This window comes from Ischnura elegans, chromosome 2, assembly GCF_921293095.1.
Source record: "Ischnura elegans chromosome 2, ioIscEleg1.1, whole genome shotgun sequence".
In the NCBI taxonomy this organism is placed as follows: Eukaryota; Metazoa; Arthropoda; class Insecta; order Odonata; family Coenagrionidae; genus Ischnura; species Ischnura elegans.
Window position 1 is genome coordinate 78,244,412 of NC_060247.1, and position 24,554 is coordinate 78,268,965.

General features: G+C 39.5%; 1 protein-coding gene across 1 annotated transcript in view; it reads left to right on the plus strand.

Annotated features, from left to right (window-relative positions):
- The first annotated feature begins 9,053 nt into the window (after positions 1–9,053).
- Positions 9,054–24,554, plus strand: part of LOC124154014 (glutamate-gated chloride channel-like) — a 43,510-nt gene continuing 28,009 nt past the window's right edge. Inside the window, exon 1 of the mRNA XM_046527485.1 lies at positions 9,054–9,422. Coding sequence (XP_046383441.1) covers positions 9,352–9,422 — 71 coding nt within the window. The 5' untranslated portion in view covers positions 9,054–9,351. The remainder of the gene's footprint in view (positions 9,423–24,554) is intronic.

Here is a 24,554-nt window from a genome sequence, read left to right on the forward strand (position 1 = left end):
GAGCAATGTTAAAGGCCATATTTTAGGACATGATGGCCTGATGAAGATAATCGTCGAGGCGCAAGAAAATCGCAAGAACGGAAAAGGAATACCACGAACGCATAGATGGAACAGGTAAAGAAGGATTTGAAAGAGATATACGTAGGTATGAAAAGATTAGCTGATGGGAGAATTGAGTGGAGATCTGCGCCAAACCTACTTTAGGATTTTTGACCGGTAATGATGATGCCCCAACCTTTCTTTCATTGATAGAACGTATTGAAAAATCTGAAGCTTTCTCACATAATAGTACTAGTTAATTCTTTTTGGGTATACCACCTGGTTATTTCCTGCATGATGGTGACCGGCGTTTTGTTGGAAATCTTCTCCATTACTTTCAGAACTGATTATGCCGATGCCTTCCGTGTGGCAGTTTTTTTTAGGATTCATTTTTCCCTCGAACAATAACTGGTTTTAAAAAAACTCTAGGCCTAACTCATTCAGTCCGATCTCTCACGACGCGCATTCCATTTTTTTGTTTTCTCTCACTGGCTGACGGCTGGCGTCCTAATACCTTCATCCGTGTGTCTAATGAGACGGCTTGCTGAGTAGTTTCTTAATGGTGGATGCAGCGATTGTTCAGGATGCTCTGCTCCACCGAGACAGATTCTTTCAGCCGACCGAGTCGGAAATGGCGTCAATAATACTTCAGCGTGATCGTCCGACTCGGTCAGGCGGATATATCAGCGATGTGGTTTTGGGAAGAGGTAAAAGGTTATTAATGAGATCAAGAGAAGGTAAGAAAGTTTGGACGGAAAAAGAAACTCCGCGTGGAATTTAGAGTAGTCATTTTCATGAAAATTTAAAAATAGGTTCATCTATTTGTACCTCGTCGAATTATGGACACTAAAAAGATTTTCTGTTTTGTAAATTCTGTAAATTGCATTTGAATGTCCATAATTTTTTGGTGGTCCTCATACCGATACGTGCAAAAACTTGATGATGATGTTATAATATTTAACGCCATTTTTTACAAATATCTAATATGATGCTGGTTATAAGGCAAAATTAGTGATACATATAAGGGTGGTGTGATGACTTCCCATGAAAATTTAATGACGCTTCCGATTCAATCACCGGCGATGACAACGATTTTTCAGGGACTTCTCGATCGATTGATGAGTGATTTGTGGAGGGATATTCACAGCGCCCCAGCAGGTCGGATTGGACGTTCATGTGCTCAAAAATATCTTTCGAAAGAAAAGTCTTAATGCATATTCGAAACGAAAAAAAAAACATTCTTCAACATCTTAGGGTAGTCGATCACCTATTCGATCTGCTTCAAGATAATCCTCCAAAAAAAACTGATTCAAAGAATACTCATAATCCATGAATAGGGTGGTTTCCTATTATTTTTTTATTGCCTAAATCGAAAGATTATTACACCTGGAGTACGTATTTCACGCTTTTAGATTTTTAAATGACGATATCTATTTTTCGCGATTAAATGAAAAGTGAAAATTTTCAAGCGCGCGAAAACGCGACGCGTAAGTATGAATGCCGGGAAATCTCTCCGTGTGACGTATTTCTGGTTCCCGCTGCCGCCCTGTGAGGTGACCTTGAGGCGAGGCTTAGCGCTGATACGACGCAGGCTGCTAGCGGGTAGCTGAGTACCCTGGTGGCTGGTAGCTCTTGGCTTAAATAAGGATTATTAATACCTTATCAAATGAAGAAAACTTTCCGACCTTAGCCAGTTTTAATAAGTGATTATGAAGACATGTTTCCCTGAGCTCTGCGCCTCATGCATGTATTGGTAACCTCAGACGATGTATAACTCCTATCTTCTCGTATAGAAACTAGGTCCCTGTGACGTCACGTGGAGTGGCATCGCATGGGCGCCAATCTGGCCCTTTTCAAATGAGGATAAAAATGGACCATTGCCATTCGTCTAAACCGGTATTTCTAAAACGAAATAATTTGTATATTATGAATACAGTAATGGTGGGTAACGAATCGCAATCAATGCCTTTCGTTTTCTTTGATGAAGGAAACTACCCTATCGACACTAAAATCGTATTCATGATTATCTGTCTGCCTAAAACGGTTTACGTCCTCAGGATTATTTGAGGAATTTTCTTTTCTTCAACTCATATTCGCACTTCCTCATTACTTGCTCGGACGATCCATTTTTTCTTCCCCACTCTCCGATAGCCCCAGCTTTTGAATGATTCTAATCTTGACTTATGTGCAGCTGTCAACATTCGTGCCTCCTGTCTTCCTCCAATCACAATTTCTTCAAGATTGTTGCTTCAAATTTTCTTGCGAGGAAGCACTGTTATGTTTACTCTCAAGTGTACGTCCCGAGCGATTCTCGCACGAGGGAGGACTGGGAGTGAACCTGGTTTACCTTCAGCGTGAGTGTGTCGGGGGAAGGGGGAATGGGTTGAGGGAAGGGCAGAAAGATAGCGCCCAAGACGAGAGACTGATTGGAAGGCGTGGTGGCACACGCTGCCTTTTTGGCGGACCTAGCAACCGCGGGCGGAATAGAGTGCCTTCAGAACTCAGAGCACTGCATGATACAAGTGACTTTGCACGCAGTCACGCGCACGGGTGCATAGTCATTTACACCAAGATTCATATTTGAACAACATTTTTTTTTCTGTATTGATTTATAAATTTTATTATTGAATTGCGCATATCACATTATCATTTCTTGTTTTGATTGAATTACGTTAAAAAATGGTCCGCTAACTACTGGAATACTTGTACAATACGCACGATTATTCTCTTGTAAATTCATGAAATACTCATACGAGGCTAAGGAGCCTCCGAGTATGTTTCAAATTTTGTGAAAAAATTCTGTATTGGGATTAAGAAATAAAATATTTCTCCCTCTCTCTATCTCTCTCTTTGTGTATCTCTTCCCCTATCTTCCTCTCTCAAGAATGAAGTTTGCCATGAAAAAATATTTGACTTTGCTGGGATTCGAGCATGGATCTCCTGATGAAGTTCGCTCTGAAAAGATGGCTTGGTGGTGGAATTGGCAAACACGCCTGAGCGGCAATCGTGAGATCCAGGTTCGAGTCCCGGCCAACGCAAATATTTTTTCATGGCGAACTTCATCCTTGGTGTATATCTCTTTCCAAAGTTTTCAAGGCTATTTTTATACGAAATTGTCGACTGGTGAGGGCAGTTACAAAGAATGATAAACTCAGCGCTCTTCGAGTCTGAGATTTTCAAGAACTAAAGATGATTAACCTTAACTTCTCCTCTTCTTTGTGCTCATACTTTTTCCGACAGATTTAGGAGAAGAAAGTGAATTATAGAGCACAACACGCCCGAGAAGGGCCCAGTAGATTGATAATGTCAATAGAGACAGCAATTACATACATAAGTCACAGGAGAGAAAATTGACGGAAGAGTTCCGGAGTGAGGCCAGAGATAAGTACTGGGGACAACTAAGAATAGACGCGAGGAAAAATAAAGACAGAAAACTGAAAGAACGAAATCGAGGAAGAGAGAAATAGATGGCTGCAATATAATAGTATTTGGATATATTTTTATGTTGCTACATGTCCTTTATTCCACTATTTATTAACCAATGAATGGAAGATTATTATGCAATGATTGTAACATAAACACAGGTCCGCCCTCTAGTTTATATATAAAGCTCCTTACATTTTTATACGTCTCGATTTGTAATTAATATGGAGTAATAAACATCATTTTTATTGCATTTGAGGGAAGAGAGGAGATATTTTCAAGAAATATGACGTTCAATTTTATGTCTGATAATCTATCATTTACGGTACAGTACTACTTATATAAAGATTATTCGAGAAAACCGCGTCCAGACTAGTGACTTAGCTTTCGCTTACTAGGGCACGTAAAATCCGAAATTTTCACCGGGGAAAAATCATTTGCCTTGACCAGGATTCGAAACAACACCGCAGGGGAAGAGGATGCCTCGGTAGCTTGTGGTAGTGCACTTGGTGCGAAGTCAGGGATAACGGAATCGGGATACGTAAGAATCTTACGGTAAGATCACTTCATATGGGTTGTGTCAATTACATCAAAAGACAATGTTTCTCATTTTCTGCACTAGATAACTTCAACATTATCACGCCTGTAATTGATTCCTCTGATAACAATTATAATTACAGTAATATATAGTACTTAGCCGTCATACTGATGAGGTAACACTGCTCAAAAACTCATCGAGGTTAAGTGAGTGTAGCTCTCCCGGGAGATAAAGAACCTCACACTCGATGGATGGTGGATGCAAGTAATTGTATCAATATGAGTGAGGGTGTTTACGGCCATGGATATTAATGTTCATATTCATCACTCAACGGCACATTATCACCCCAGTTAACGGTACCCTTACTTCTACTTAGCGAAGATATGGAAGATGATTTCTACTTATTGATACTTAAGGATGATGTCTGAACTCGCTTCATGTTAATATAACTGATTTTTCAAGCCCTTGTGTATGTGGAAAATTTCATCCTGATTACGGAGTTTCTTGATTTGATTTCATCGGAGTTAATCTTAAAGGTCAACCTTTAAAACAGGTAAACATTATTTAGGAAAATAAATGGTACTGGCCGAATATGAATATCTTTTCTTTAAATGATCATTAAGCGAGATCACTATTCATAAAAAATCGTAGTCAGCTTAGCTAGAGATATATTGAGTGCTCTCTGCATCACAGATTACTGACAAAAACTGGAATTGTTCCGCTCAACAATTATTTCTGGTGCATCATATTTTTCGGTTGGCATCTTCCCCAGATTTCACCGTTTGAAATAAAATCCTTGATTTATGAGCCGGCATGTAAGTTACCGTAACGCCTACATGTATAAAATTGGACGTCATATTTCTTGAATATATCGAGGCTATACCCACAAAAGGGAATGAGAGTATTGAAATTCCAGGGAAAAGGTCGGAAGACTTTAGTGAACCGGAATGAAGCCTGATATGTTTTTTTCAAGGTGATTAACATCTTTCACTCGTCACTTTGGTGCACAGGTTGGAGTCTGAGAGAGGGCGGAAGTACCATAACCCAAACACGACCCTTTTAGAGGGAAGGATCAACGTCACTAAGGAGTTTAGAGGGGCGAAACGCGGGGATGTTAAAAAGAGAAATGGAAAGATTCATTAATTAGGCTATTTTTACGTCGCCTCATCCTAAAGTTAAATGAAGCAGCATGAATTCTCCCTGTCCCTTGATATTCTTTCTCTCTTTTCTTACATACCTATCATTATTTACTGACAAAAAGAATTAATCAGGGTGGAGTGACTGGAGAATCATTCGTATATTTGTTCCTACACTCGGCTGGCTGCATGACTGTGGACCTCGGTTATTTCCTTCGCTGTGCTGAGATGCGTTTTTCGTGAGGGTTATCAATTGTGCCTACTCATTCGGTGACTTCCCTAAGTGAAAGAATCCTACTATGTTCAGACTTCTACCCCACGTTTTTCGTAGGGTTGGTTATCTTCCTAGATCTTGCCGCCAGATGTCGCTACAGCTCACTTAGCATTTGGGTTTCCGTACTGTTGTAATATGCGGTCTTTTTTATACGTGTGATCAGACATGAATGTGACAGATCTTGGATTACGTAAATTTATAATTTCATAATGGGAACTTCATTATTATTACAATATTCTACCGCTCAGCATCAGTTTACGATAGAATTCTGCGAATCCTCCGCTATGCTAAAATCGAAACTGGTAGAGTTTTTAATAAATACTTTGTGGTAAATAACAACTTTTATTTTTTAATCTTATATTAATATCTCAGCTTGTACCATTGACGAAACGAAGAGGGTGCCAAGAAGTTCAACCCCTCGAAAACGCTGGGGAGATACTGTCTTAAGTGTACTTCCTACAACTGAACCTTTCCGAAATATAAACTCAGTCCAAATGATCTCTCCCACAATTTTTTTCTGCCTTTAGCTTAGGCTTAATTTTTTCAATGATCACTTCTGATGAAAAAATAGTAGACTTACCGAAAATAATTAAATAACGGAATTTTTGCTTGTTTAAAAAAAGAAATGGGAAAATTATTTTAGAAATAAGATTATCCACCTCTTTTACCTCCTTATAAAGATTTTTTTCGGCTCGATTCGTACCCCATAAGTTATGCGATCTTGTAAAGCAAGAGAGTGATATAGATGCCAATATTTCTGGCATCCCCTCATCGCCAAATTTTCCCTCTCAGAGGCCTCTGCTGGTTTGGTGGCGGGAAATCTTCCAGCCTCAACAGTTTCCGATTTCGGAACCTCCGCACAAGAGCATCATATTTGTCTTTTTGAAACGTAATACATATCTTCTCCGTTCAAACTCTCCTCCCTTCAAGCCGACTCCTAGACTCAACATGCACCCGAAATTGAATGGGGCTAATTAACTCAGTGGGTTGCCTACATGACTAAAACTGTAATCCTTTTTTGAAACACCAGAGGTGGAGCAATCACTACTCTTTTATTCATTGCTGATTGTGATAAGAAATTGAACAATGAAGAGGCACAAATTTTTCTACTTTTCGATTATACGCAAACTTCTCGAACTAAACGCCGCGAAAAATTGTAGACGTTAACCCACTCACAGATAAGTTGATGACGTAACGAACTCGGGTATAGCGTTTTACCTTGTCTCTGATACTCCTCGGTCTCATGCGTGGGTCTTGTGTGGATCGTTTAGTCTCACTACCGTTCCCTTCCCACGCTGAGTGGTTCCTCCTAATCGGGTAAATCAACAGAAACTCTTATGACGTCACCAACTCATGAATAGTGGGCGGTTAGTTAAGCGTTTTTTTACTATAAATATATGAGGGAATGGCCGAATGTGGAAGTTTTTCGTCATAAAATATCTTTCCCGTCCGTCTAGTGTGATAATGGTAGGAGTATGAGGGGGATAAAATCTCCCAATATCTCCAAATAAATATATTCTTATCATTGCAGTCCTAATTGCTTTTAAAGAGTAATTTAACCTTTTGGTTTTAATTTGTCTTTTCTAGTTTATGAAAATTAACAGTTTATTATTTATACAGGGAGGAGAAAAATCATGTCACGAAATTTTAACCTTGGATGCCAGTAGGAACCAAAATTATGAATGATGTTTATACCTATTTTTAGTCTGTATACCTTAGGGTGGCGCGCGGGCCCTTCAGCTACCTGAGCCGCGAGTGCCGCGGCGCGCCGGGAGGAGGTAAGGACCGACTCAGGTAGCTGGTGCGCCACCCTACGGTATACAGACTATTGGTCGAAAACGAACCAATTTTAAACTGCAGAAGCGCTCCGATTGGCCGCGAGTCTTTGCTGTTGCTGGATGCTCTGGACAACTCATGACTTCGAATGCTTTGCCTGCATTTGCCTTAGGTCAGAGAACACGGCAACTCGGGGAAAACTCGGGGCCAAACGGAGCACTTGACTCAAAGTTTCTGTAGTTTAAAAACGGTGCATTTTCGACCTATTCATCATCGGTAGGTTTGGTTCATACTGGCATCAGCTATCCAGGTTTAAAGTTTCGTGACACAGTTTTTCCTCACCCTGTATAGGAAACAAAATTTCATGTATCACTACCAGGTGTGATGCAATATTAAATCTGATCCTTCCCCCCACCCCAAAAGCGACGTGCTAGAGCGCCACTGATCCAGCAAATTCTTTTAATGACTTATGATTTCAGATCTGAGGGAATGACACCATTGGCAGACTCTCTCCGGTTCCCATGGATGGCGACTGCTCAGGTAGCATCCATCTCTCCAGCTTCGCGAGCCACCAACCGAACCGCAACCGCAGACGAAAGAACGAGTGCAACCAGAACATAAGCATGAAGAGGGATAGAGAGGTCGAGTTCAAAGATCCCTTAACGATTGTATACGCTTGAATGCTAACGATTTTTGATCAGATGTCAGCAGTGGATGTATTTTTAATTGTGAATGAATTTGTTAATGCCTCTGAGGTCATTGGCGCATTAGGACTGATAACTATGACTACTATCAGATTATTAATTCTGACAACCCAATTCTGCACTATTTATTCACCATCCAAAATGTTACCTCATTGAGAATTTTTTTCTTCTTTGAAACGTAACCATTCACGTGAGTTTTTCTAACCAATTCTTCGCAAAGGAAAAGTTCATTAAATAATCAAATAGTTACTCAGACTCAGGTTTTAGTAAGCCCCGTCTTGAAAGCGGCTTGGCGTTGATATCGTAATCTTCGATAATCAAGCCCTTGTAAATTTTGTGTTTTTTTCAGAGATACGTCAGTTTGTTTTTACGGTTCTTAGTTCCACTGTTTCTTGAAATTTGAACCGGAATTGGAGCCGAATTAAAACAGAGAATTGGTACCTTGCCCAGAATCCAATTTTTTTAAATCCTATTAGTTTAATTTCCCTTGCATGCTTTAAATAGAGTAAATCTATGCACCCAGTCACCTAAAAGAGATACCTTGATGAAGTATTTTAAGCAATTTTCATGATTTAAGAAAATCATGAGCAGCTTTTGAAAATTAAACAATGGAAATGAAAACGATGCCAAGAACTGAGCCGGCCGAAAAGTGGAACCAACCAATTTTTAATTTTTTCTCAACGAACCTCACTATTGGTGTAGATGTATAATTTCGCACCCTAGCGAGTGAATTCGTACCGAGTTACTTGTTTCACGCGGTTAATTTTTATTTTATTTTTCTCTATGAACCTCTTGGTTTACATAATGTCGCGCACTTACGCGTGGATTCGTACTGAGTTACTTGTTTCACACGGTACACTGTGGGGAGTAACGTGTCCCGACCGCCCGATGGCTTTCTTCCCAACGCGCTCTCTCCCATCCCCCTCTTAACGCGTCGCGAGGGATGAAAGAAGAAAAAGTCGACAGAGAAAGGCGCGAGGGAGGGGGAGGGAGGGGGCGGGGGTGAGTTTGGAAAGATTGAGGGAGGGGGCGCGCGAGAAGTCAGAGTGTTGGGGGCGGGGGCGCGAGGGTGGGGCACGGGGGAGTGGGATGGGGCGGGAGGGGAAGGGTGGATGGACCGCGAGGCAGAGAACGCCGCTGCCGCAGCCGATTGGTCGGTTTTCGGCGTCGCCGCGACGTCGGCTTCCACACTCTTTTGGCGCGCGCAGTCCAAAGGAAGACTCGGTCGGGGGTTAGCCGTGTGTCCGCGCGCGATCGCCGCTGTAGTCTGTACGCATCCCGCGCAGGTTTTGCCACACGTCCGACGCGCCTCCGTTGAGATCCCCTGCGGAGGGACTCCCGGAAGACCCAGAGGAAACTCCTGGAAAGGGTCCGACCACCCGTTACAGAGCCTACGTCGAAGAGTGTGTTCTTCCGGTACCTCCTCGAACCCGAATCCTCCGCCGAGGTGGTGTTCTCAACATGGCAGGGAAGAACTTCTTGTTGTGGGTGCTCGCTCTATTGGCCGCTGTCGCCTGCGTTGCCGCCGTAAAGTAAGTTGCATGACCGTTTTACCTTTAATATAGTGGGAGATAGGTAGCTGTTATGGTTTGGAGAGAGGTTATTGTCAGGTGTCCTTGCACTATGTTGTTTTTACGGTTTTTTTAGAAAGGCCGCCATAGCTGATATCTTTTTCCACCGACTATGAAATATTTTCTGGGGGATATTTGATTACGACCGGTATTAATTGACCCGTAATTTATTATTATTTGATTAAGACTGTTTTACCTCGAATATATTGGGGGATCGATAGATTTTACGATTTGGTGTGAGGTCACCGTCAGGCGTATCAGCACTCGGAATATAGTTATTTTGACGGTGGAAAGCTCACCAAAACTTTTCCCTTTTTCCGAATAACAGTTAACCGACTATGATATATTTTCTGAGTGGATAAATAATTTCGACTGGTATAATTTGATTTCGCATACTTGACGATAATGGTCTTCGTAAACATTTGGATAAATCTTCCTGAATTATTTTACTTTTTCTCTGAAAGTGGCAAAGTTGAATCTCAGAGTCGGATTATCTTTCCATGTTCAAATGACACAACATTATGTTAAAATTAACGCTTCACTCATTAATTTCAATGGCAACGTTTTCCGTAATGTCGAAACGAAGCAGAAAGAAACACAGAAATTTGACTACTCCACGCAATCAAGGGATATACCTGTGAAAGTTATGTTCTTAATTGGAACAGAAGTGTTACATTCCCGTCAAGCATTTCTTTTAGTAATACTTATGTTTATTGCTCCAAAAACACAATTTCATGAATTTACTTATTATATGTATTTAGTGGAGCATGAGTACTTTATAAAGCGAACGTGCATTTCGGTAACTATCAATTTAAAACACTTACCATAAACTGTTACAAGGAAAAATCGTAGAGGAAATACTTACTATACATTATTACTTTAAGAGAAAGCATAAACAGCCTTTTTAAAGAAATTACTATAACAATTAGGGGATGTTTAGAAAAATATAATATTTTCAATAAAATATTTCGATCTAAAATAACTGATTGAATGAAATTTTAAGGAAGGTACGCTGTTCGCCGTGGGCTATTGAAATCTATAATAAATTCAACTTATTTTCTCGCCGAATACTGAAAGTCACCCAATCCCAGTTAATGCCTTATTCAAGCAACTATCGCACATTAAAATGAGCTCCTTCAGGAGGACCACGCCGTTGTTCTGCTAATGAATGGTACCTACGTCAAAACTCAGCCTGTGAAGAAGACGATAGGTTTCATGCACAGTGAACGGTTTTTCTTACAACCGCGGGTCACCAAAAGACCAATATATTTTACTGTGCTATTTGTTTAAAAAAGAGTGGTATACACCCGTACGTCACTCTTTCTTAATCACCATGAGTCGCGAAAGCTTCAATCAAGAAATGTGCTATTTGTATTTCGATTCGAAGAATCCCATCATATAGCACGTTATCACCAAAAATATATCATTTGATTTTACTATTCATCTTCTTCTAAGATCGATATGCTTCATGCGACTGAAATTACCGTTTTATTTTTGCACTTTCTCGGCTTTCCTTCCGCATCAGTTAGCTTATAAGCAACACGTTTCGCTGGCTATCCTGCCAGAGTCATAAAGTGTCCACAAGCCAACTAACGTGGGATAAAACCCGAAAAAATGCAGATATTAGACCATCACCGCGGAAACCTTTGAAATAAACGTTTTTCTACGGTCCTTCGAGAAAAATTTTCGGTTCTTGGGGAGATTCGATAGTTCCAACACTCACTTTATCGCACCGTGCGGATAAAAAAACCGGAAACTATACATTTTAAAATAATAATGATACTCCATCTGCATGGTAGAATGTCTTCCCAAATTCAATAGGTTACCATGGTTAAGGAGGGAATGTGGCGAGATACAATGAACACACAAGTGTTTTTCGAGTTCCTTTATAATATTACTAAATGAAATCATGAAATACGGCTTGATATCAGATGCGTTTTTCTAGCCTTTTTCGGCAATACCGAATTCGTCGTCGATTACGAGAAATGCATGAAGTGATTTTTGGGTGATATTATTTTTTCAAAGATGCGAGCGAATGTATGTCTCAACATCGTCATTAAATATTTAGTTTTTAATCAATCTGAAAGTTACTTTTTAGAGTGCATGTTCTCCTGCTTAGTCCATTTTGATGTTGTTGTACGTATCGCGACCTGTTTTCGGTGTTTACTTTCAAAGTTTTATTCTCAACTGAAGAGATACTCTTCTTGGCCGCTTAGTCATTACCGCTACATCCTCTCTTGCTCTTCCGTCTGCCAAAATGTACTCCTGATACTCCTGATACTCCTCTGTCTCTTCACCCATAGCGACATCAACATCTCAACTGCCGACCGTCTTACTACCATACGAAAGTCATTTTTCCCCAGTGAAATTTTAAACCCTCTCGCACTACAATTTACTCATCCATATGCTGAGTACATTTGAGGATAGCTGTGGAGCAGCCTAGAATTTTTCTTACCTTATTCTTAACCGAGAATCATCTTTGTTATTTTCTGGAGATATATTTAAAAGAATCAATGGCCATTTTTTAGTTTTTTATACCCTATCAGACAGTGGCTTAACTATGGAGGGAGGTGAGCGGAAAGTTCCCCCCCCCCCCACCCAAAGCCTCAGAGAAATAAAAAAAATATTTAAAACTATTGACTAGTTTTGACATATGCTTTAGGTTCAATTTTTAGTGCCAAAATGGTGAAAAATGTATTTCCTGGTATGCCATTTTTTTAAAATCTTTACCAGATTTTGCCTGGAGGGTCGCCACCCCAGACCATCCTATTCCCCCCCAAGGCATAGGTAAGGCATATTCCTAGTTACGCCACAGCTATGAGTCATTCCGCACACCTTGTCAGCATCACAGACCCTAGATTGAAGGTGTGTTTTTGACTTGTCATTAGTCTTTCGCGGCCCAAAAAATTATAAAATTCAATAAAAATAATTAAATTTGCACCTTTGACATAAATTACGGTTTTTAAGTCCCTCTAATGGTTGGCCTTATTGACCCACAACCTAAGTTTTCTTCTCACCAACAATTTTTTGCCGTTTTCTAAACTAATAAATACGAGAAAATGAGGTATTTTCGTTTTTCATGATTTGATTATTTTATGCGAAAGCACCATAGAGTTGCAGCCACATACCCAGCTTGGTATGCATGAATAAAGTTTTGGAGAAGTACAGCCCGGAATATTGATTGATTGAATTACTATTCAATGGCATGAAATCGTGGGACTATTGAACAATGTGGCAGTTACCTGCGTTTCTTTGTAGAGTTAAATTAATATCCGGTTAAAATTTCCACCCATTTATCCTATCGATTTTTTCACGATTTCCAAAATTCATAATTTATTGAATGATTTTTTTTTTTTTTCAAATGCACTACGAAAGAAGTGTTTTGAAGAGTCATGTTAAAAAAATATTTTCGTATTTTTTAAAATTTAATTGCTCTCGAATTTGCGTCAATATCCATGAAATCGTCAAAAATCAATATTTTCTCTCTTTTAAAGGCGATAATTTTCCTCTACGTGAATTTTCCAATCTTATCTACCCAATGCAATATACCATATGCTGAGTACATTTGAGGATAGCTGTGGAGCAGCCTAGAATTTTTCTTACCTTATTATTAACCGATCGATTACGACGTGAAACTAAGAGGGCAAGGGAGGCTTGGTGGAAAAGACAGTGCGAGGAAATGGAAAAGTTCCAGAAGGATGGAGAAGTAGGCGCGTTGTACGCCAAAGTTAAGTCGCTATCGGGCGGCAAAAGAGGACAAGCCATGTCTAAAATTAAGGCTAAAGATGGGAGGATGCTAACCGAGCGGGAAGAGGTACAGGGTAGGTGGAAGGAATACGTGGAGGACCTGTATGACGGAAAGAACAGACCAGAGAGATTGACTCTAGAGGAGGAAAGTGCAGTGGAGGAGGATAATCTTGGGCCGGAGATATTAGATTCAGAAATAGAGAGAGCACTCCGTGATATGAAGGCTAGGAAAGCAGTAGGCGTGGACAACATCCCGTGTGAGCTTCTGAAGAATCTAGGGAAGGAAGGTAAGAAAAGGTTTTTCGAACTAGTGCGCAAGATCTATGAGGAGGGATGTTGGCCGGAGGATTTCGTGAAGACGGTTTTAATTCCGCTTCCGAAAAAGAAGAAAGCTGTGGAATGCGGAGATTATAGGACTATCAGCCTAATATCCCATGCGGCTAAAGTAGTGCTGAGGATATTGAACAGACGAATGGAGGCGAGGGCAAACGAGTATTTGGGCGAAGATCAGTTTGGTTTCAGAAAAGGGAAGTCAACTCGTGATGCAATAGCAATAATGAGGTCCCTCGTGGAGAGGAACCTAGAATATGAGCAGGACGTATATGTGTGTTTCGTGGATTTTGAAAAAGCGTTTGATAGGGTGAACTGGGTGAAGTTAATGGATATTCTCAAGAGAATAGGTGTTGACTGGAGGGATAGACGACTGATTTGTAATCTGTATATGGCCCAGACTGCGCAAGTGAGGATAGCGGACGGAGAATCTGGGTGGGCAAGCATTGGCCGAGGTGTGAGGCAAGGCTGTCCTCTATCGCCACTGCTCTTTAACGTGTATGCTGAAGAGATGGTAAGGGAAGCGTGGGATGAGTTAGAAGCTGGGATAAAAGTGGGAGGAATGATGTTCAAATCAGTGAGATTCGCGGATGACCAGGCGTTGATCAGTCAGTCAGCAAGAGGGCTTCAGGCCCTAGTGGATGCGTTGTACGAACGTTGCGAGGAGTTTGGGATGAGGATTAATCACAAGAAAACTAAGGTAATGCGGTTTTGTAAGGCATCACGAGTGAGGAATGTGAGACTCAAGATAAAGGTGGGTGGTGAAAAACTTGAGCAGGTTGAGCAATTCAACTATTTAGGCAGTACGTTAGAGGAAAACGGATACAGTAGTAAGGACATAAGGAAGAGAATCGCATTAGCGAAGGAGGCATTCATGAACAGGAAGGAGCTTCTGAGAGGATCGTTGTGTAAGAGTTTAAAGAAAAGGTTAGTGAAGAGTTTGATCTGGAGTGTAGCTCTCTACGGTGCGGAAACGTGGACTCTGAGGAAAGAAGACGAGAGAAGATTGGAGGCGTTCGAGATGTGGGTATGGAGAAGAATGGAGAGGGTGAAATGGACGGAGAGGAAAAGGAACGACGAAGTGCTGGATATGGTTGGCGAGGAGAGAAAGCTTTTAGATGAGATACGCAGGAGACAGAAGGTTTGGATGGAGTTAGTGCTTAGCGGTGAGGGGATGTTGAAAATGGTGTTGGAGGGTAGAATGTTGGGGAAACGAGGGAGGGGAAGGAAAAGAATAGGATTTTTAGATAGATTGAAAGAGAGTAGGCCTTACAGTGAATTAAAGAAGGCAGTGCTGGAAGGAAAGGGAGGCTCCCAGATCACCTCTTTAGTACTCCATGGAAACCTACCTTAATCGGTAGAATACTATAATAATAATAATAATTATTAACCGAGAATCATCTTTGTTATTTTCTGGAGATATTTTTAAAAGAATCAATGGCTCATTTCTGAGTTTTTCATACCCTAACAGCCAGTGGCTTAACTATGCAATAATATGGAATCCGATCTATTTTGAGAGAAAAAAGCCGACGGATGAAAGTATATTATAAGTAATTATATTAGATCTGGAATAATTAATTTTTCGTTTACGATGAATCTTAAAATCTTACTCGATTGATATGTATCTAGGTCAGATTCTCAAGCATCTACAACTTGAATGGGCACCTAGTGTAGCTCTACGCAGGAAAATGAAACAAGTGATGGAAGTGTTTATTTCATTACGGCGAACATGTGCGCATAGTTTTCTCTTTCCCTAGTGATCTTCTCTTCATGAAGACTGACAAGTGCGCTGACCCCAAATGCCGGACCAGTATCGGACCCATTCCAAGATTTTTTCTCTCTCCTGACTCACCTCATTACTGACCCGGCAGCTTTTCAAAATTTCCGGTACGCCCATTAAGAAAATGTTGTCCATTGCAACTGTTCCTCTCTAGCGTTTATCCCCCAAGTGCATTAGAGATCCAAACTGCGGCATAATTCGAGTAATTAACGAGAATATGCGCGGGTGAAATGAGGTAGATGTACTCGAAGCAAGTGCTCGCGTTCTTACGAGTAATGAAGGCCCCTTAAATGGTTCAGACATGATTTCCCTTCGTCGGCGTGGGCTACCATTGTTGTTAATTTTCTTTTTTTATCAGGTGCATTCATAGTGATTTCTTGTGGTCTCTTCATGCCCGACTGACTGGATCTGTGCAAAATATCGGCATTTGAACCGGCATTTATTACGGAGATTGACATAAGTTGACAGTAGCTCTAAGCTGAAAAGAAGTAGAAAATATTTACTCATTAAATGCTATTGACATATGGTTGACAGAGTGTTCAGGAGTTTTCGGTTTCCGATTGGCATTATTTTCTTTTACTACCGTTAAAGAATATAAAATTTTTCCGAATAAGAATCATGAATGAGCATGAAATTCTAATACCAAATCATATCATTATCTTCAGTTCAACATAAATGCAAAATCTCACGATTTTCATTTCTAACGCCTTCAATAACAGTTTTTTCTAAATAATATGTTATGTATGACAGGCAATTAATATCTTATTTTATTGGAAAATTATTCTTGTACTATTTGCCGTTGTAGCAATACAATAGCTTACAATAGCAATACAACAATTACAATAGCTTAATTGGCTAGAGAATGTTTCTCCTCTAAGGCATTAATTGGTTATATTTTCCATCGAGAGATCACACTGATATGTCGTCTAGTGTTCGTGAGAAAGACATTTTGATCCTACGTAAACACATTTATAATCAAGGACCCGATATTTCAATACCATTTACTTTGTTACCAAGAACTATTAATTACAGAGCCCTTATCAGTGGTACCTTTTACACCACTGGTTGAACCTCGGAAGTCAGTTATCTGTCGACAAACTCAGAGGCATTCGGGCTACCAAATTCGAACCCTCATGTATTTCGATTGGCAATATTTCCTTTTACTCCCATTAAAGTATATAATTGTGCCGAATACGAATCATAAATGAGCATGAAATTCTAACATCATGGACAGTGCATTAGGGATTTAAACTGCAATATATTTCGAGTTATTAACGGAATCGTTGTCTATGTATTTCTAGAGCTATAAAAATGATTTTCCAATCGGCATAATACCCTGATAATAGAAAGCAATTACCTATGATTACTTTTCTCTTTCCTGATTTAGTGCACAAATTTTCACTATTCTATTTTCAACGTTACTATGTGATACCTGGGTCCACCAAAGTGAACAATTCCAAGTCAAATAGTGTTGTGGCTTGAAACTTCAAACTTTTCATGGCGTAACCCGTTGTACTGGTCGAAAAACAATTGCTTAAAACCTCATTAAAATATAAGAATCACAAACCGTATTTTCCTCAGTAACCATCGTGAGTCAAATTTTCACTTTATTCTCTTCCGTTTTTTTCGGTTGTTTAGTGCGTGCAGGGTGAAGAGCTGGACCAACTGGACCATGAATCCACCCATAGTCTCTTGTTATGTAGAATTGCATTCTCGACCTTTTAATTTAATAAATAAGCAAATCTTGGAGAGTAGGTTTGTTATTAGTTACCATTAAGAGAAACAATCCTAAGCTTCAGAAATATGTTTTCCAGTTTTAAGGCTTTAAGTTAATTATGAAAATTAATTAGAAATAAGATCAATAAAAGGGATTGAATGTTATTAAACCATACCTTTTGGTACAAAAAGTAAAAATTTTGGTAGTCTTCTTTCTGAATTAGAAATAAAATAAATTTAGAAACTTGATTGTACATGCCTTACATGAAGTGTATTTTTTGTTGCTATATAACATTAATTTATAGTAATTTTAGTGGATCAGTGTGTAGTAAATTTTGCTTCAATTAGCTGCATCTATTTTTTCATCGATACCTGATATAATGACTCGATCTTTTCTCTCTTGTTATTCGAAGGATGTTTGTCTGATCTTGAAAGGCGTGAGTGCGAGGGTTTATCATCTCCGAATGAATTAGTATCAATTTCCGCCCTTCACTCTGAGGATGTCAGCGCTACATCTTCTCCTATCTTATCCTCCTCTTTGGCTTACGCTCAACTTGCATGGCTTCACTGAGATCCGTCGTGGGGTAGAGGTTGGACAGAAATCGAAAAAGGGGTTTTAAGAGATTGAATAATTTTTCACCCGTCAATGTCTCTAACTTGTCGAAATTTTGAACAAGGTCATTATTTGAAGTTCCAAATGAATTTATCCAGAGCTAACTGTTTTTCTAAGACACATATCTTCAAGGTACAAATAAGGGGCATTATTCGGCTCGCACGTGCGTTTTATACTTGCAGCTAATAAGTAATTCATTTATAATTTTCTCTAACGAAAATTTGTATGAGTTTGGCGATTTTAATTATTTTTCCTTAATGTTTTATATATTTTTTCTGTCGGTATCCCGTTAAATTTCCGCGACAGAAAACCAAGAGTTTAACACAATAAATTTGGAAACGTAACAGGTTCCACAATTGTTTAATGATGTGACCGGTTTCGATACAAAGCAAGATCATCAGGCCTTTCTGAACTATCATGTAGGAGTTCCATCATGAAGTTGTTCCACCAAATATATCGCTTTCCGCCATCATATTTCGCCTGACACTATTGAATTTTCCTCAATATATATCCGGCTTTACATTTGACATCTTTTAATTCACCTGTACCGTAAAATTCCATTTAAATTGTTGATACTTGTTGAAATCCAGCTCAATGAGTACCGTGACAAAGGAAGCCGTCATTCCTATTAATTCTTATTGACAACTTACGGCCATTTCATGCTTGGTTGATTTCGCAGAAGCCGAAAATCTATCCTGTTTATATTTACTCTTAGATGATGGGGTTGGACTTAAAGTCAATATGATGAAGAGAAATGATTGATTTTCTCGCATGTGATTTAGAAGGCAAAATCCGTCATCACGCATTAGGTTTTATGGGTCAGATTTCTGACGATAACGTCTGTTTTTGTGCTGTTTATTTGGATTTGAAAGTTTCATTAAATTTAAAATCAAGAGGGGGAAAAGTATCTGTATTTATATTTTATACAAAAAGTATCTATATTTTAAGAAAATCTGTTTGAAAGTATAAAAGTTTGCCGAATTTTTTTTATTTCCCATGATAATTCTGAAGTTGGGGTTTAAATGTCGGCCTTCTGCTTCTGGTTATTGCTTGGCAACCGTGAGTGCTGTCGTATATATTTACTTGGAGGGGTCGGAGGGCATCATTGCCGCGACAGTCATCCAGGCTAAAGCCCAACCGAAAGACTGACGGAAGGCATGCAGTTGCAGGCGTGAGTTTTTGGGGAGGGGCTGCAGTGGGCGTGAGAAGTGAGGAATAAATAAGACGCCTTGGACCGCGGAAGGAGTTTGTTCAGGAGGATAGAGGAGTGACATTGTGGAGGAGAAGTGGGAGTTTCTTCATTGCCGAGGGTTTCGGAGATGGAATGTTCCGCGTCTTTTTAAAAAAGACCCCAGAGCGAAGATGCTCTCCGACGCGGTTCATCACCGCTCCCTCCGTCTCCAACCTAATTTACGGAGAGCGGATGTCCTCCGGCCGAGGCCGTTAAATGGTCCCGGGTCGTGTTCCCGCGGCCGTTAATATGTATTTTCGGCGTCGTCTCGCGCCCAAAGAAATGCATCTGTGTACCGGAGGAGCGACTTTCGAGGGAGGAAGTCATGAGAAGCGGTAAACCGGGATGAAGGCACGAGAATCGGACGTTTAAAACACCACAGCATAGCAGATCAAAAGCAGATCATCATCATCACTGGACAACAATCCTAAGATTGATTTGACACAGCTTTCCACTCATTTCTCCTGTCAGCTAATCTTTTCACGCCTATGTTGTCTTAAAATACCATTATTTGGAAATTTTGTTCGGCGTATGAAATAGTGTGGCGAGTCAAACAGGAAGTACAACGCACCGACGCTGATCAGCGCGGGCAACCAGGCGAGCCCGGTCAACGCGGCGAGGCTGCCGCATCAAACCAAAAGCAGTATAGCCAGCGTATATAAGACCAGCGGAGAAGCCACCGCGAGAGGCAGAAATATAAGAGAAGGTGCTAGCAGAACGCTGTGCTAGAGAGAACTGTGAACCTCAAGTGTAAACCGATTTTTGTACATAATAAAAATCGTACATTGGAAGAGTATTGTTTGCTTGCAACATAGCCTGGCAGCCGACCTTTACAATAGCCTCCCTCCAGGAAGTGAAGTAGAACAATATTTTGGCAATTATTGGATAGAGCGGTGAGATGGATTAGAATTTGGTAGTACAACTCTTGATAATGGAGTAAGGTTTATAGTGATTCGAATGTTCTGAGTCATATATCACATTTCTCATACTGGTGGACAATCCTAAGCTTTGACGCAGCCCTCCACTCATCTCCTATCAGCTCATCTTTTCACACCTACATAATTTCCTCTTTGAAAACCTTCTTTACCTGTTCCACATATTTTACTTGAGGTCCTGATTTTCCACTCTTGACATCTACTTGTCCGTCTACGATTGTCTTCATTATGGCCTGTGTGGTTGCTCCGTCTTCTTATCAAGGTTTTTTGAGGCTTCTCTTCTCTCCTACTCTTCTTAGGACTTCATCATTACTTACTCGGTCCATCCATTTGATCCAAATCGGATAAATCAGAAACTCTCAAACTTTGATGTACTCAAATCCGCTAATTTTCAAGTTTTTTCTATTGTTTTGAAGCTAATGGGTGCATGTTGAAGAATTTTCCTGTAGATTCCGAAAGTGATGTTGAGAAGTTTGTACAGCGTCAGGTTTTTTTCAAAAATCAATCTAAATCCAAAGAACACGTAATTTTCCAAGACATAACAACATGGCAAAGTTTTGCATAGGAAAAATATTACCCTCGGAAATAAGGTGTAGACTATAGATAAACTGAAATCCTAATGCTAAACCAGTGTAGAGAATCTGTAATGTCACCTCAGTGTGGAGTACCCGTTGCTATTAGAAAATCAAATATGAGGGAGAAAAATGCTACACTATTGTCCATATTCTTCGGAGTCTAACATCAATATGATTGTTTTACAACAAGACAGAATCTGGGAAGGTGTGAGATGCGGGTAATACAGTGTCCAATCTTTTCCAGCTAGCGAATTCGGGATGGTGTATAATCATGTAACATGTATTTCCAGACGACTCAAGAAAGAGCTTTCATTATCTCAGTGAGTACAGAAGATATGTAGCTGTCACGTTGGTGTGGAAGTTCACGCGTGTTGACTGCAATGCGTGACAGCTGTCGGGTCGCTCAAAATAAAACTCGTATTCTTCTGTTAATGATGAGATGGGTGTGTTAATTATCCGGCGATATCTGCGTACTTGACGAACTGAATTCTCCCCCCTTATATCCCCTCTTTATCACTCTAAAGAAGTCAAATTTCATTCATGTCCACTTATATTAGTTCGAATATATGTATGTAGTTTAATTTCAGGCCATATTTAAAATTATCGAGTTGGAGCTTTAGTTTTTGGCATGTTTTTTCTATGATGGAAGTTTGTACAGTATAACTGGAATCTAATGCGTCGATACGTCATGAATGGGATTCAAAAGCCGGTATCACTAAATTTTGCGTAAGTTACCTGGTGTTTTTAAAACTCCATCTTGATATAGAAGATATAAAAATTATTACATGCTTAATAATTCTGGTTGTGTATCCATATTTGTTTCGTCGATTTGATATTCCGTGTAATTAATAACGAAAAAAGACTTAAATTGCAGATGTTAATGAACAAGGACAACCTTGTCAAGCATAAGTTTGAAATAGTTACTTCATTCAGGTTTATTGCGTGATTACAGGATATTTTTGATCCTAACCTTTCTTTTTAGAAAAATATTTGTATTTTCTCTTTCCGCGAGTATTTTAATCGTAAAGAAAATAGCAGTTTCATAAAAGAAGGCGAGAGCCCTTGTAATATATTTTTAACGTTGTTCTGACATAATGAATTCAAAAGGTTGAGTCTATCTTGAAGAAGGGCCAGGCAGAGAACGGTATGGAATGTTAGCGAAGCATTAGCTAATGTTCTCCAACCGTGAGTGGAACGTAATTTGACTTTCAACCTACACATTAAATGTCAGCTCTAGTCTCCCTTTTTGGACCACACATCCATTGGGAAATGTGTTATTTTCTCTGCTATTGGTCGACCCCGAAGTCGTAACTTTTGCTAAACTGATGATAATAGACATGAATTAGTATTAATTTAAGATATATGATTAGTAATCGTCGTAAAATTACTGAGTATAAAAAATAGCCGCTAGTAGTCTTTGACCAATCTGTAATTATAAGTCTGAAAATAATTATCTGAGTCACGGTATGAATTGTATTTTATACTAAAGCATCGTCTTAATTTGTCGAAATGAATGCTATGTATCCTATGACTTATTTAAGGCATACAGAAATTAATTTATCTAGCTATGAGGTAGCTGTTATGACTATTCATTTATGGAATTTGTAAGTACGAGTTATTTTGTCACCATAGAGCGACAGTCTTTGATCCAAATGATTTATATCTTATAATCACTGGATGTTACCTTTTTTCCTTTATGTGTAACAGCAGTTTCATTCATGAGCTAATATTTCAACATTCCTCATTATTTATGCGATTTTATCCCGATTAAAAACGCCAATTCATCCCTAATATTTCTCCTTCCGTATAGCTTTTATAGTGGGAGCACCTTAAGTAAGCGTAGATGGGTAGCAGTGAAAGTTTTATTAGTCAAGGTCTCTCTAGTTGTCGTTGATCCTTAGTGATGCTTGGACGGCATATAGCTTGGCTCGCGCCGAGCCCAACGGATTACCATGGCGTATTTTTAGGTTGGAGAGTGCTTGCCATTGTAATGGAGCGTGAAATAAATGACCACAGAGAGAGTGAAGAGTGATAAATGTTTTAATTGCTCGAAAGGTGAAGGCAATGCATGCACACTCTTCATATAATGTTCCGGGCTATGCCAGGTAATGTGAGGTCGAAGATAGACTTCGAATTAGATGCATCAATCATCGATAAAAGTGCGCTATTATGATATTACATATTATACGCTCGAAAGCTGGTTCAATGCAGCCTAGGAAGTTTTATTCAGGCAGATCGTGTCCTTTTGCTAACATTAACCGACATATTGCACTTATTGTAAATGTATTCGAAAATTTCTTCCTTCCCCATCTCCTATTGGTCTGGAAATCCCCCTTGATAAGTTCCCCATCCCCATAGAACCACCGCTGACTGCAACCAGTCTACCCTTATGCTTCCAACGTTTTTAGCTCATCTTCCTATTTTTTCACGTTCAAAATTAACTATAATATTTTTACTCTCGGCCTTCTTCTGTTGACTTTTCCCTTCATTCTCCTTTCTATTATCAGCTTTATCCTTAGTTTTGGTAGAACCATCAATCCGCGACTGGAACCTATTTGTTCGAGTTTAATTTGATAATACGATGCCATCAGCAAATTATTCGTGAGGACGATTGTAAATTAATGGATCAAACATAATAATGTTCCGTAAACAAGAGATTCATCATACGAGCAGCGGTCATCATACCATGACACCTAATGCTTAGGAGGGAAGCAATCCTGAAGTTAATATTTACTTTTTAGCTAATTTCTGATATTTTTAGCAAAATTTCGTGCTAGCCATTGGTGTTAATCTAAATATCTCAGACCCGCCAATTCAACTGATGGACTTTACTATGAGGCAAAAACGGATCCAGGATAGGAACAAAGGGGGGGGGGGCGTAATCCCCCAGCAGTAGTGGGGGTCCGAAAAAAATTACCATTCTTTCTAGGGTAAATTGGATACCCAAGGGGGTGAGGCTATAGCCCCCTTGGCCCCCCCCCCCCCGTAGATCCGCCACTGCATGAGGAAGATTAACTCTTTCGATTATATAGGGTTCTCATTCAAGAATATCATTTTGGTATTCTTAAATGCGTAGTATGGTGAGGATAATACTGATCTCATGTGGGAGGATATTTTTTCACCTCTTCGAACCCAAGATACACGGGCACCTCCACATTTTTATTATAATAATCCTTCAAGTGTGAATTATTATAGTTTAAACCCGCCGCTGCACTTCTATGTAACTTGTAGTTCACGATTCTGCCACTACATGCCAGTGATGCCACGTGTGTTTCTTTGGTATTCGTAAAACATGATGGATGACGCAGCTGTTTTGCTACGACTTGATTGGGTCCCAAACAAGTACTAAAAGATTTATTACAACTTACGCCAATCGGTAATATTCTCAAGCTGAGCGCAAATCGTAGTTATTTGTTCCGAGACCATGCCACAGTGAAGAGTCAAACGTTGAAATGTGAGTGGAGGGCACTGTATGGTCCATTTCATAGGAGGAATTTCGTTTCTAGTACTCATTATGTTCGTTATCATTTCCTGATGGTTGGTCGTTGAGCATTTCAAGTCTATTTTAGTCGATTCCGGAGCTCTCTACTTAAATTACTGTTCGCACAAGCTTATCAAAATGTTTGCCTTGTAGGAATCCAAAAACGAAACGAGTCCTGTACATTAAGTCTCGTGCAATATTAATCCCCAGGTAACATGGGTTCATTTCATTCAAGAGGGTCATTTTCACACTTTCATGTCATATCATTATCATTATGATAATGATAATTATTATTAGATATTGCAGCAAGTAGGCTACTGCCTGGTTGCAGCATTGGATTAAAACACTTAAATAATAAGTCTACTTACCTAATAGCAAAGTAAGAAACAGAAAAGACACCTATTGCAAAAAATAATACATTTTTTCTAATATCATACAACTAACAAATGAACATTGACCCAAACAACCCAATTTAAAAAACTCCATAGTAAACCACTATGTCTTCAACTAAGATATTATGAACACTAATTCCTAAAAACTTTGGTATTTGCGGTGAAGATCTTAAAAATATCTTCAGGTAGGTCGTTCCACTCCTTTGTTCCTCTATGTAGGAAGGATTTTTTCAAAATGTCTATTTCCTGCTTCTTTAACTTAATTTTGTATTTATGATCGTTCCTTCCTATGT